We start from the raw sequence: 14818 nt of genomic DNA, 5'->3' as shown, positions 1-14818 counted from the left end.
TTTGCACTGCTTTCAGTCTTTTTACATCTTTAGCAAGATACAGCTAAATATAATACTCCAAGTGGGGCCTCACCAATGACTTGTAGATGGGCATCAACACCTCCTTTCTTCTGCTGGTTATACCCTTCTCTATGCAGCCTAGCATCCTTCTGGCCACAACCGTCTCCTTGTCACATTGTTTCTTCATTTTCATATCTTCTGACACCAACACCCCAAGGTCTCTGTCCTGAATCAAGCTTACTAATCTCTCCCCTCCTATCTGGTATCTCTCTTTTGGGTTTCTGCACCCTAAGTGCATCACTCTGCGCTTCTTGGCATTAAATTTTAACTACAAAAATAACACTCAAGCCTAAAACTTAAATACAAGAAAATCTCAAGAATTCACAAAAATATATTATTGAGTTTCAAGGCACCGGGGCGCTACAACAGTTCACCACACACCTTTCAGTGGAGAAAAAACCTCAGTAAAGATACCCAACCTGCAACACTTTTAAGGTATGGCACGGCTCACCATCATAGGAAAAAAACTCCACTTACCATAGTGTAGGAACGTTCTAAATGCTTGTCCCAATGTCAATGAAGCTCAATTGAACTCACAGAAAAGTCAGAAGGTTGTCAGGGCAGTAGAATCAAACACTCAACGGTAATGTTTCAAACCTTCGTGTGCTTCCAAAACATCCAAAAACTCCCAGGTGCCCAACAGGGAGCCCCTGTTTTGCTAAGAGGTACGTCAGGGGTAGCGCTAGGGATCCCAATCCTGTGTCATGGCCACTCACAAACTATCAGTGGGTACAAGCATTTAGAATGGGTGCCCTGAAACTCAGTAATATATTTTTGTGAATTCTTGAGATTTTCTTGTAATTAAATTTTAACTGCCAGACCCGTGACCATTCTTCTAAGTTTTGGAGATCCCTTCTCATTGTTTCTACTCCCTCTGGGGTATCTACTCTATTGGCTATCTTCGTGTCATCCACTAAAAGGCAAACCTTTCTTTCCAACCCTTCTGCAATATCTCTCGCAAATATATTAATCCAAATAGGCTCCAGTACCGACCCCTGAGGAACTCCACTGCTCACCTTTCTTTCCTCCCAGCGGACCACGAAAGTACATGTGTATAATGTGAATGGCGCTGCGTACGTCTAGTAGTGCTATAGAAATAAGTAGTAGTATTAAGAGACCCCATCCCCTTTCAAAACTGAAGGTGTTCTATCAAGGATGACCCCTCAAACTCTATCTTTCGCTTTGTATCTCTCTGCTATTGTAAGGATATCATTTTCACACCGTGGTAGCTTAGAGTTAGTCTCCCTCTCTTTGATTATTCATCGATAAGGCTCCTCTTAAACTCCTTGGTGCTCTCAGTTCTGGAGTACTGTAATTCACTATTGTAAAGTCTCAAACTTTTTTTTAATCTTCCCATAGATTACAACTGATCCCAAACACTGCAGTGAAGCTCATTTATGTTGCTAAAAAATTTGATCACATTACCCCTTTTTTATTCTGTGAACACTGGCTTCCCATTTGCTACCTTTTCCTTTTTATAATACCTGACCATAATTCATAACTCTGGCCAGCGCACGTTTCTTTCTAGTCATCTCATTCCTTAAACCAGACCATGTTCTTCCACTTAAAATTTATTGGTTGGTCCATTACTCGTACAAATCAAATTTGATTTCACCGGACACTCTTGTTTTAGTATACTTGTCTTTGTGATCTGGAACAATTTGGATATATATTCAGAGATATCGCTCCCAATATTTAAAAGGGCACTAAAACGTATTACTTCCAGCAGGCCTTCCCTTCAGTCTAATTTGTTGCTTGTCTATGGTTTGACAACTTGACCCTGATGCTAATGCCAGCAATGATTTACAGTACATTTTCCTCATTGCTATATCTGTTGTGTCTTAGAAATTATTATTAATTAATACTATAAGCTGGCTTCAGTATTTAACTTTGTAACTTAAGCTTCCTCTAATGCATGTTTTATGTTGTTTGTCTTTTCTTTCCTATATCCCTAATTTATATAAACTGCTTAGATCCTTTCTGTCTAGTGGTGTATCAGATAAATGTGAAACCTGAATTTTAACTGCATCTTCCCCTTCTCCTTATCTGGAATACAAATTTTCTATTTGTACCTCTGAGCGCCTCTTTGATGTATAATTAATTTTAACAGTGACAGTCTATCTTCTTGATGGAAGAGCGCAATTGTTTTACTGTTCAATTGGTTAACTTTGCTGCTTTTTCCTGATCATTGTTTTTCTTTTTGCAGGAGAGCCATATGAATGCCAGTCTTGCCTCTCTCAGTTTAATTAAGAAAGACTTTGTGCCTTTCCTGTTGAATTACCTACGTGAGCAGACCAGTCGGATCCTGACTAACGGACCTTCAACCCCAGCAAAAGCTCCAAATGCCAAGGCTCATGAAGCATCCAGTGATCATTGTAACAAAAAGACAGAATGGAATCCAGAAAAGAGAGCCAGTAATTCTGCAGGGCCTAGGGGGAGTCGTGTGCAGCTTTTTTCACAGACTTCAAATAGATCCTATACCTCAGATGTTTCTTTACCCACATGTTCACGCAGTGGGTCTTCTGTCTTCAAGTCAAACCTGTCTTCCAGTTATAGTTGTTTCCCAGATATTGCCTCCCACAGCAGCCCAAGCTTTGGTTGCAGTCCTATGCCCTATCATGGTGAAAGGCGCTCTGGTCAGAAAGTCAGCTTAGGGAATTTCATGGTTCCTACTCCTGATGACCAGGCACCAAGAAGAGGAAGGCGAAAAAATAGTTCTGGAAATGCTTATGGCCGGCAGGTGGCCAGAGACCTGGGTCGAAGTCTCAATGAGGTGGATAACAAAGAGGAAAACTTGTCACCAAGTGGGGCCAGAAAACAACCATCAGATTCTATTTTAGTCGGTGTTTCGAAGCTTGAGCTGAATGTTAACAATTTTGAGGAATTCCCACCCATGTCTGCTGCCTCTGGCTTGGCTGGGTAAGAGGAAGTATCTGGTCTCCATTTTCTTCTTCTTTTTCTTTTGTTAAGATTGACTACTTAATGCCTAATCAATGTTGACTTTGTACTTTGCAGGACAAATATTACTACTGCTAGTAAAGGAAAACAAAGAAAGATTCAGCCAACAGTATTTTGAATACATTGTGATATGATGTGGGTTGTTTAAATAGTAAACTTTTTTTTGTACTCATTGGAAAATGTATTCCTGATCATCCATGCCACACCAATCTTGAACAAGTGAGTTGTCACCTTCCTGCCACCAGATGGAGGCTAGAGAACCGAGTTTTCCAGTGACATCACTGGTACATAGGCTGGTGCTCACTGGAGCTCTCCAGTATTTGTTCTGTCTCTAGCAGATGGTAAGGTTGTTCAGGCTGGTGCAGCAGGACCTAGGCCTATCTCCCTGGTGTGCAGGTAAGGCCTATACTCCATGATTGAGCCTACACTGCCTTGTTCTTGGGACTTGGTCTTGCTCCAGTAGAGCATGGAATTTGTCTCAATAGCCCCAAGCCAGCAGGCTCAGTCCCTGAGGAGCCCCTTGCCTGTAGGGGCTGAAGGTCTCCATCCCTTCTCCATCTCCCTTTTCTTACCCCCTAGTGAGTTCCCTTGAGTCTTCCTGCAGCGCTATGAGGCATAAAAAATAAACAGAAAACTAAAAAGAAAACAAAATGTTTTATTTCCCTTTCTGTTAGGGAATCAAAACTCTGTCCAAAAAAAAAAGGAAAAATAAGAACAATTCACATGTGGAGGAGCCAACGTGACCAGTGAGTTCCAGGCTGGGTTTTGGTTCAGGGCAGGAGGCAGTTCAAGACAGGCTGACCATGTGGTCAAGCATGCTGCAGGTTGGTGCTAGCATGGCTACTGGTTTCCTTTCTAGCAGTGATGACCCTTTCCGGGAAGGGGGGAAAGGGGGTGGTGGTTGCTGGACAGCAGCTGCTGGTCCAGGTTCAGTGCCTTCCATGGTGAGGTATCAATTATCTACAGCTTTTGTACCCCGGGGGAGGGGATAGAGGGGGAATAGGGGGGAGGAGAGATGAAGGGGGGAGGAGGGGAGGGGGAGTATGAAGAAGATTTTTGGGAGGAAGGTTGTTCTTTTCTTTCTTTCTGGAGTTGGAGGGTAGGGGATACTAATTTTAGGAAGGTAACTCCATTAAAGTTTTAATTAGAAGTAGGAGTTTATAAGACAAAATCGCTGACACGATCTTCTAATCGGATGGTAGAACAAGATATAGCCTTGAATTGTAAGGCATTGTGGGTTTGTATTCTAAACTGTTAACTGGTTCAATAAGGAAATAGATTAAGGCTTTAAGAGAGGGTTATATATATGGTACATGCTATTGGCTAGGATGGGGATAGGGGTGGTATGGGGAGAGATAGGCTTGGCAGTATAATGTTATGAAATGTAGAGATTTCTAATAACATACATAACAAAATGCTAAGCGATGGAGACATGTAAGGGGACTATAAATGACGTGTTGATAAATAGTGAGAGGGTATCCTCGATATTTAAATTCTTGAACAGTAAAGCTATGGAAGGAGAGCTGGGACATGGATTGGAAGGAGTGGGAGAAAAATGTTAACAAGTGGTTGATGTGATTTTTATATGATGTTTATTCAGAATGTTTATAATTTATAGTATGAGAGTGCTGGTTGTTCATTCTGTTGAATTATCAATAAAAATTGTTGAAACATAAACTGAATATTAGGTCTGATCGCCCGTGGGTTGGGTCTCGGTATGGCAAGGTCTGTTTTGTTTTCTATATATTCTATCCTAGTCCCAACATAATTATTGCAGGAATCGTGACTTACTTCACATGGGTGAGGTAATCTTTGTGGGTTGATCAGTGCCTCAAAGGTCAGTGGGTAATTCTTCACCTACTATAAGGTGCAACATGTGATGGATCATAACTTCAAAGGGGGGTTCTGAAGTGCTGTTGTATTATCGGCCTCTTCGGTTAGTTACAGGAACTTAGAGGCTTGCCCGCAGGTCTCACAAACCAACATTCTGTGTTTGGGGAGGTGTACCTTGACAGCAACCTATTCCTGGCATTCCCTTCATTATAAGATGTGCGTTGGAGTAGGTTCGAAGAGTCCTTAACTTAATTCTTCACTATGGGCGGATCATCGTCTTGGTGCATTAAGCCACAGACGTCAGTCTGTAGCCTTGCGCCATGGCACCTGAATTTCAGATATCAAAACAACATATCTGGATTGCACTATGCAGATACCTTCATTGCGCTTATTTCCTCCAGTTGAATTTCTGGTTGCTTTGCTAGTTTGCTTGGGACTTTGGTATCTTGGTTTCATAAGATGCTTGCCTTTCCTATTAAGGAATGACAAGAGCAGTTCATTGATATGTTGGCATAGAGTTCTGCTTAGGTGATACACATTCCTTCTAGGGTGTTCATATATTATTATTATTGCCCAGAGTATGAAGACACAAATTCCACCTGTATTTACTTGATCTGAACATCGTACGATATGTGACCAGTAGATGACACATGAACGGGAGCAGCAGCTCTCATCGCAACTGTCTGTTTGGTCAGGTTTGTGGGTGCGCAGCACATCAATCTGCCTGCCTTGATCATTTTGCCCGCTGAGATTTCAGGCATTCGGTAGCTACACTGCTCTTCATATTGATGCTGACTTCTACCTCTTGACCATTACTGTTTATCCTTCACTGATGTGGTTGGGAATGCTTAATTTAGATGCGCCTCACTAACTTATTCCCCCTTTTTCATTGTGGGGCATATGCTCCCTTCCTTAGGAGTGAATACACCAGCCACTTGGTTGCCAGCATATGCTTCCTTAGTCTGCAAACAGTTTGCAGCACTTATGGTTCCTTTACGCACGTTAAAAAAAACAAAAAAAAAAAACCTTTGGTGGTTGGTATGTGTAGAGCAGAGCAGCTCAGTGGTTCTTAACGTGACCTATGTTTCTCAACCCATCCTTACGGCAGACAAGGTAAGAGGGCATACCATTAGTGTGCACTTAATGAAAATCGTTCACAAGGTTCTTTCCTGCTAGATGGTTGAGTATAGAGATGTTATTGTGGTTAAGAAAATTTGTTTTGTGTTGTTTCTTTGAGGTTCCGAATTCAGATAGCTGATGATTTGCAGTTGTGATCCTGCAGGAATACTAACTTTATTCGTCATCAAATAATCAGGGGAGTTTCTGCTTTGGGTTGTTGAGCTGACGTTTTTTTTTCTAATAGATCAAACTCCTTATGGGTGGTGCTTGTGTCTCTAGAATTGACTTGATTGTTTGAGTGGGTTAAACACTGAAGGTAGGAAAGTACGCCAAAGAGGCCGTTTGGGTTCCACCCCAGGTATCCAAGATCAAACTGAGACAGGTGCGACACATTTGGAGTGGAAGCGCTTAAACACGGATATATCTGTGTGATGATAGAGCTGGCTCTAGCCTCCAAGAATATTCTTGTTGGATAGACCTGTTATACGACACTCCTTTAGTGGAAGTGTGGGTGGACAAATTTGGCACCGTTCAAACCCAAAAGAGGTGTCTGGGGGGGGGGGGGGCTATATTGAAGACACATCTTAAGTATTCATTCTGAGGTTAATCCATCTGTCCTCAGGTTTTGATAGGGGATGACAGGCTGAAGTAGACACACTCCAATGCAAACTGGAGAGTCATGGGATCGGAGGCAGTGTATTATGGATTAAGAGCTGGTTAAAAGATAGGAAGCAGAGAGTAGGGCCGAATGGTCATTATTCTCGATGGAGAAGGGTAGTTAGTGGGGTCCCTCAGGGGTCTGTGCTGGGACCGCTGCTTTTTAACATATTTATAAATGACCTTGAGATGGGAGTAACTAGTGAGGTAATTAAATTCGCAGATAACACCAAGTTATCCAGGGTCATCTCGTCGCAGGAGGAGTGAGAAAGATTACAAGAAGACCTCATGAGACTGGGGGATTGGACGTCCAAATGGCAGATGAAGTTCAACGTTGACAAGTGCAAAGTGATGCATGTGGGAAGGAGGAACCCGAATTACAGCTATGTTATGCAAGGTTCCGCTTTAGGAGTTATGGACCAAGAAAGGGATCTGGGAGTCATTGTGGATAGGATGTTGAAATCTTCAGCTCAATGTGCTGTGGCGGCTAAGAAGGCGAACAGAATATTGAGTATTATTAGAAAAGGGATGGAAAACAAACATCAGGATGTTATAATGCAGTTATGTCGCTCCATGGTGCGACCGCACCTGGAGTATTGTGTTCAGTTCTGGTCGCCTCATCTCAAAAAAGATATAAATGAATTGGAGAAGGTGCAGAGAAGGGCGACAAAAATGATAAAAGGGATGGGGCGACTACCCTATGAGGAGAGGTTAAGACGGCTAGGACTCTTTAGCCTATAGAAAAGGTGGCTGAGGGGTGATATGATAGAGGTTTACAAGATAATGAATGGGGTAGAGCGGACAGATGTGAAGCGTTTGTTTAAACTTTCTAACAGTAATAGAACCAGGGGACACAAGATGAAATTAGAATGTGGTAGGTTTAAAACGAATCGGAGAAAGTTTTTCTTTACTCAGCGCGTAGTTAGACTCTGGAACTCATTGCCAGAGAAGGTAGTGACGGCAGCTGGCCTTGCTGAGTTTAAAGGGGGTCTGGATAGATTCCTGAAGGAAAAGTCCATTGATTGTTATTAAATTTTGGGTTTTTGCCAGGTTCTTGGGGCCTGGATTGGCTGCTGTTGGAGACGGAGTGCTGGGCTTGATGGACCTTGGGTCTTTTCCCAGCGTGGCGGTGCTTATGTGCACAGTGAACCAGTACAGGGCCCAGTAATAATGTTAATGGTATGGAGCATTGTTGTGAAGGCACTCGGGGTTACTGGCAAGGTGGATTGGGTGACACCCTTTCCTATATATGCTTGCAGGAGGGCTGAAGTGCGATGGTGTAGTTGACATCTAGGCCCTAATTTTAGGGGCTTTTACTTTTGTGGGATGAAAGTGGGCACAAATCATCCTTAATGTCTACATGGTTCAGTCTTATTTTCTCAGGTAGCACAGTCATAAGGAAAAGAATGTAACTGATTTCAACTGGGAGCAATTCAGTGGGGAGTCATGCACTGCCCGACTCCCAAGGACAATCACATGCATAGGATCAGTGTTGGATGCTTGACTTGCACTCAGATCATTCAGCCACTTTGTTAAGTGGGATGGGTTGGAGGCCCTGATGGGGTGATTATGTATGTGAATGGAAGTGACCTGGGTGCCGTGTTGTGCAGTGGACTTGACCAAGCAGCCATGCTGAGCTTGTCCATTATTGCACAGCTGTTGTACACTCCTTGATTGTAAGATCCAACATCTTTCCTCAACTGTTATTATTGGCACTTTTTAAGTTTGGGTATCCTGTTTTGGTTGTTTTGTTTTAATAAAGCTGCAGCCAAGTTGTTTCCCATTTAATTACAAAATGTATGTCGTTATTTATTAATTTTTGTTCAGGATGCAAAGGGGCTGTGGCAGGGTGTCACATTGCCTATGTTATGTTTGATTTTTAGATCTCGGAAGGGTGAAACACATCTTAAAGGTGTAAAACTTCAAAATGGGAATCTTGAGATCAGTGATTTCAGCTGTGAGACTAGGAGAATTTCTCACCTCTAGTTTTAGTTCAATCTTTTTTATTGATGGTGTACAGCAGAAGGTCAAACAAAACCACAGAGCAAACACATAAAACCATGAATAATTCACAAAGTCCATACCGCCAACACCATCAAAACAAATTCCCCCATTTTAGTCCCCCTCCCTCCCCTCCTATCCCACTCCATTCCACTCATCCACTACACTAGGCTTGTCGTGTAGTGTCCTTTTATTGCAAGACTGCCGCTACCCAGTGGCCCATAGCATGGACAAAAATATACAGAGCTCAAAAAGGTCCACCGATGGTCTGTGATCTCACAACCCCGGTGGACCTATCACCTCATCATTACAGTCACGCCACTGAGTATTCAAGGTCTTTGTGTAACATACTGAATTACTGACAGCACCCCACTTCCAAATAGCACGTTATCCCACAGTCCAGTGGCAATGGGGGCGGGGCTCCACCCCGGCATAGTTCAAGGATCCACAAGGAGGCCAAGGGTACCATTGCAGCCCTCTCAAGCACTCTTGGTGAGCCAGAGTGGAGTATCCACTGCTAGGACTGTGCCAGGAGCCTTCACACCCCCCCCTAGGCACTGCAAACCTGCAGAGCCTACACCCTTATATAACTGTTAAAACCCGGTCCATCAACCAAATCATATTAGAGGCTGGAGCCTAACCATCCCACTAAACTAATTATGCCCAACCCCTCCCTCCCTCGCCAGGGAAACATTGTGACGCTGAAGGGTAGACAAGATTTTTGTACGTTTAATAGGGCTTGTAATACCGGACACATTCCAGGAAATTACCCTGGGCACCGGTAACCTAGCCAGGATCTCTCCTCCTCAGTCCAGCCACCGAACGCATGTTCAAAGCCTCAAAGACTCCCGGGCGCCCAGCCCCCGCCCCAGAGTCCGGTCCCTTCCACCAAAAGACCTCTCCAGTTCCAGCGGCACGCATAACAGCCCTCTGGCCCCGAATAGGCACCATGGAAACCCCGTTAATCAACCCCCCTCCTCCCACTCCCACCCCTCCAGCTCCCTCAACAGTCCCACTCCATGCTACCACAGAGCGAACTGTAAGTGATCAGGTGGTGTTAGCAAGAGGAATCCCATCCTCTCTAAGAGCCTATATTCCAACCCCAGTGAACTCACCATCCCAGCCGGCATCTGCCACTGCTCTCCCCCCACATATACCCCCCCAGGCACTCACCTATCTCCACTTACTGAAGACTTCTGCTTTTGTGTTCAGTCAACATCCACATTCTCCCAGGAAGACTAATCGTTGCTCCACTTCTCACCTGTCTTCGCACCAACTCAGCACATTCCCGCTCCACACACCCTCCATTCAGTCTCATAGCGTCTCCCATACATACCCTAACTAACCCTTTCAGCCCCGAATCATACCTTCCCCCTCAACCAGTCAGTTCCTGTGGCCAACTGCTTTAACAAGTCCCCCAGCTCAATATGTCCTGGTACACAATCAGCCCCATTGTCAAAGTCTAAAGGGGCCAGGCTCACAATCTCTAGTTGCTGTCCTCCATCGCAGTTTCGCCCCGTTCAATCTCCTGCTGCTTGGGGTTCGGGGGCTCTATTAAGCCATTCCAGTGCAGTCTTTGGTGTCTCAAACGAAAGCCACCGCCCATTGTCCAAAATCCGCAGCACCGCAGGGTAACGAACCTGGAACTTGTAGCGTCTTTCCACCAGGCGGGCGCACACTGTCGAGTACTGGCGAAGTTTGGCTGCAAGGGCTGCAGAGTAATCCTGATACACCCGCACTGGGGCTCCCTCATATCGGACTTTCTCCTTATGTAAGCGGTAGTACTGCAAGAAGGCCTCCTTCTGTGCGAAGCTGAGGAATTTTGCAATGATTATTCTGGGGCGCCTTTCTCCAGCACGCAGAGCTCCCAAACGATGAGCACGTTCCAAACGCACCGGCTCTGACTCTTCCGTATTCACCAACATCGGGCTCAGCCAACCTTCCAACATTCTGCGCAGGGACCTCTCCGGCACCGTCTCCGGGATGCCAAAGAACCGAAGATTGTCCCTGCGCGATCGGTTTTCGAGGTCCTCCAACTTATTTTGCTGAGCCTCGACCACCTCCTTAAGCCGCGCAAGCTCCACACTGCTCCCCTGGGCGCCATCTTCAGGATCCGATACTCGACATTCGAGCTCGCCCATTCTTTGTGCTATATCAGTGGTAATTTGAGAAAGCCCGGTGAGTTGCTCCAATATTTGTTGTAAACGCAGTTCTAAAGCCAACACCACTGCGTTGGTGAACTCTGTAATCGCCGCTTCAGTACAGGTAAGCTGCGGGGCCTGTGCTTGGTCCGCCATTTTGTCGTCAGTGGACTTACTACTGTCCGGCCACCTCTAGGGCTCTAACAGAGCAAAATAAGAGCTGGGTTGGGTTTAATCACGGTGATTTAAGAGGACTGAGGATGGGATCCTCGAGCAGAGACAACAGACACGTCTGCCTCTCCTCACTGCATCACGTGATCTCCCTTCTCACCTCTAGTTTTAAAAGAAACTTATTTGCATATTCCCATCTGATCACCGTATCAGAGGTTCTTGAGGTTTGAGATTCTGTGGAAGTGCTTTGTTTCAAGCAATGCCTTTGGTTTAGTGACAGCACCCAGAATTTTTTTCCAAGGTGATAGTGGTTGTAGAAGTGTGTGTGCGCCGCTAGGGGATCAGGTTGCACCCATATTTGGATGACTGGCTCATTTGAGTTAGAACTCTGAGAAGCCAAACAGGCAACTGCATAAGTGCTTCAGCTCTTTTGGTCCCTAGGTTGGTTAGTCAATCTTTCCAAAAGCAATCTAGCTCTACTCATCATCTGGAATACCTAAGGGCAATGTTCAGCAGGATTTGGGGATGGTGTTTGTTTCAAAACAACTTCAAATGTGCATCAAAGCTCTTCTGGAACAGTTGACTCCTTTAGCGTAGGACTATATGCATGTTCTGGGTTCTGCAGTGGCGACATTAGATCTTGTACTATGGGTGGGTATTCACATGTGACCTCTGCAGGCGGTTCCATTTTCTAAGTGCATATTTATATAGTGTTTTTTTCTTTTTCATAACTTCTAATTTGGAGCTTAATTTTATGCAGGAGTAAAACATATTTCTAACCTTTACAGCAAAACCAAACCATCTAGAAGGATCAATCCAACTCCAGTGAGTGCAGAGCGTCCGCTGTCAAAGCCCAAGATCTGCTTCACGTCAACCCCGGTCAGCCACTCCCCAAAGAGTAGACTTCAGTCAGGCATGAGTCCTGAGACCTTTGCTGCTATACAGGTGGGAAACTGCACATCTTTGCCTGTCCACACTAGCAGCAGGAGCAGCCTGCAAGAAGAAAGAGAGATGCTAAAGAAAGAAAGGTAACAGCAAATGAAGTTCACAGTACAGTGCGTGATAGTTGAATATTGCCTTATTTGGTGCAGTGGGGGAAAGAGAGATATGTGGGGGAATGGATATGAGGAAAGATTAATAAATAATAATTAAAAAGTGATCAACTAGATTTTTTTTTACCTGCGTTTCTTCATATTTTTTAGGCCTTAATATAGTAGATGATGGCAAGAAAAAAACTGGTCTGGCCATTATACCTATGTATTCCTGTCTGTAGTGTGAAGAATATATCCCAGATGCCAGCAATAAAACTTGACTGCCTCTGGATATTACTAGCTGTTGAGCCTGTAAAAACGGGCTAGTATAGGAAAGGGGGGGGGGTTGAAAGCCCCTTCCCGTTGCTGCTGCAAGGCCCCCCCCCCCGCCGCCGAGCTCGCCCCCCCCCCCGAGTCGCCGCTACCCCTCCATCCGGCCCGGGCCCTCGCTCCGCTGTTGAAACAGCGAGGGAACGCAGCACACAGCTCTGCTCTGCTGAGCTGTCGTCGGCCTGCCTTCTTTTTCTCTGCCTGTGTCCCGCCCTCGTGTGATGTAACTTCTTCGAGGGCGGGACACAGGCAGAGAAGAAGAAGGAAGGACGGCAGCTCAGCAGAGCTGTGTGCTGCGTTCCCTCGCTGTTTCAATAGCGGAACGAGGGCCCGGCCGGGTGGGGGAGCGTTAGCGACGGTGGTTTCGTCCCTCGCAAATGCGCAGTACAGACCCTCTTTGTTCCGCCCACATCATCACGTATTGAGGCGGGGACGGGGCAGAGAGGGTCTCTACTGCGCATTTACGAGTGAGTACGACACTCGCCATTTATATGTTTGATTCCTTATCCAAGGCAGAATTCTTACTTATATATTTCTGTTTGCTTTGGGTTGTTTGAAGGGAAGTAATATACAATTTCCATAGTACCCTCAGACTACTGTTCCATTATCCTTTTATAAGCGCAGAGCAATCCTTTACTAACAGTCTCAACCTCCATAATCTTTCCCATTCCGCTATAGATACTAGCCCTTTGTATCTCTTAAGGAGTCCTCTTCCTCCATTGTATTCTACTGTCCTCGATAGCTAAGCAACCAAGATTATTCAATCACCAGTACTAATAGACAGAATTTTAAATAACTGTTTCTGGTCCTGCTGACCTGCTGCCCCACACCACCAGTCTGCCACATCAGTGGCTAGGCAGACCTGGCTATATGAGCATTTGCTTTCTGCTTGGATTTCTAGATTTTACTTTATTTACAACCTACTTCTAAAACATGATAAGTAATATGTCTACTTTAAGTTTTCTCTTATCGGAGGAAAAGACTTCAGTTGCTTGGCTTTGTATAAATACACTTTATCAATGCCAGTCGAGCTTCCTCATTAGTCGAAAAACCTCCGAATTAACTTACTTCTCTTTTAGATTGAGTTAAGTTTAATTTACTTTTATAACATTTTTGCCAATCTGATAATCACTAACTGTTGATGAGGAGTTAGAAAGGACACTTATCTTAAGCATGGCTTCTACATAGTGGTTTGCTCTATAGAGCCTCTGTTTCACAATAGCTTCATCAGGAGACAAACCAATAGCCGATCGTTCTTTTGCCCTTAGTTCTCGATGAAAAAGTTTGAGCAAACCACTATATTTGTCCTGTTTGTCTGTCCTAATTAGATTGTAAGGTCTGTCAAGCAGGGACTCTCTCTTCATGTTCAAGTGTACAGCGCTGCGTACGTCTAGTAGCGCTATAGAAATGATAAGTAGTAGTAGTAGAAGCCACGCTTAATATAAGTGCCCTTTCTAACTCCTCATCAACAGTTAGTGATTATCAGATTGGCAAAAAAGTTATAAAAGCAAATTAAACTTAACTCAATCTAAAAGAGATTGTATGTTAATTCGGAGGTTTTTCGACTAATGAGGAAGGTTGCCTGGCATTGATAAAGTGTATTTATACACAAAAAGCCAAGCAACTGAAGTATTTTCCTCTGATAAGAGAAAACTGAAAGTGGATGTATTACTTTTTTATTTATTTATTTGTTACATTTGTACCCCGCACTTTCCCACTCATAGCAGGTTCAATGCGGCCTACATAGTAGTAGAATTACAAAGTATAATGCAGAGAAAAACAGGCTAAGCTTAGCAGAGTAATGGGGATGTTTGGATAGGTAGTATTATAAGGGGGAGGGGTTGGAGGAGGTAGGCTAGATTGAGATAATCAGGGATAGGGTAAGGATAAGCATAGGGAAGATTGGAGGAGACATGGTCTGAGCCATTGCCGTTGTCACAGAAACAGGTGATGAATAGGTGGGTTCGTAGGGTTAGGTCATGGCTTTGGGATATGCTTCCTTGAATAGATGGGTTTTCATCGATTTTCTGAAGGGTAGGTAGTCTTTAATAGAACGAATGGATCTGGGTAGGGCGTTCCAGAGTTGACTGCCTTTGAAGGAGAAGTTGGAATCATACGAGGATTTATACTTGAATCTTTTGCAGTTTGGGTAGTGGAGGTTGAGGTCATTTTGAGAGGATTTCGATGTGTTTCTGGTGGGTAGGTCGCTCAAGTCAGTCATGTAGTTCGGAGATTCTCCATGGATGATCTTATGAATCAGTGTGTAGACCTTGAAGTTTATTCGTTCTCTAATAGGGAGCCAATGAAGCTTTTCACGAAGGGGTGATGCACTTTCAAATCGTGATTTGCCAAAAATGCGTCTGGCTGCCGTGTTCTGGGCAGTCTGAAGATTTTTCAGGATTTGGGCCTTACAGCCTATGAAAATGCTGTTGCAGTAGTCCACATGGGTAAGTACGGTGGATTGTACCAAGTTGCGGAATATTTTCAAGGGGAGATATGGTTTAACACATTTCAGTA

The 14818-nt window shown here is 44.4% G+C and overlaps 1 protein-coding gene across 1 annotated transcript in view; it reads left to right on the top strand.

The window, feature by feature from the left end:
• The window catches only part of CDAN1 (codanin 1), a 270195-nt gene that overhangs the window by 8724 nt on the left and 246653 nt on the right, over positions 1–14818 (top strand). The window contains exons 2-3 of the mRNA XM_030214355.1: positions 2267–2979; positions 11729–11968. Coding sequence (XP_030070215.1) covers positions 2267–2979; positions 11729–11968 — 953 coding nt within the window. The remainder of the gene's footprint in view (positions 1–2266; positions 2980–11728; positions 11969–14818) is intronic.

This window comes from Microcaecilia unicolor, chromosome 9 (assembly GCF_901765095.1).
Source record: "Microcaecilia unicolor chromosome 9, aMicUni1.1, whole genome shotgun sequence".
Classification (NCBI taxonomy): Eukaryota; Metazoa; Chordata; class Amphibia; order Gymnophiona; family Siphonopidae; genus Microcaecilia; species Microcaecilia unicolor.
The sequence above is the reverse complement of the archived record's forward strand: the minus strand, read 5'-3'. Positions and strand labels throughout refer to the sequence as shown.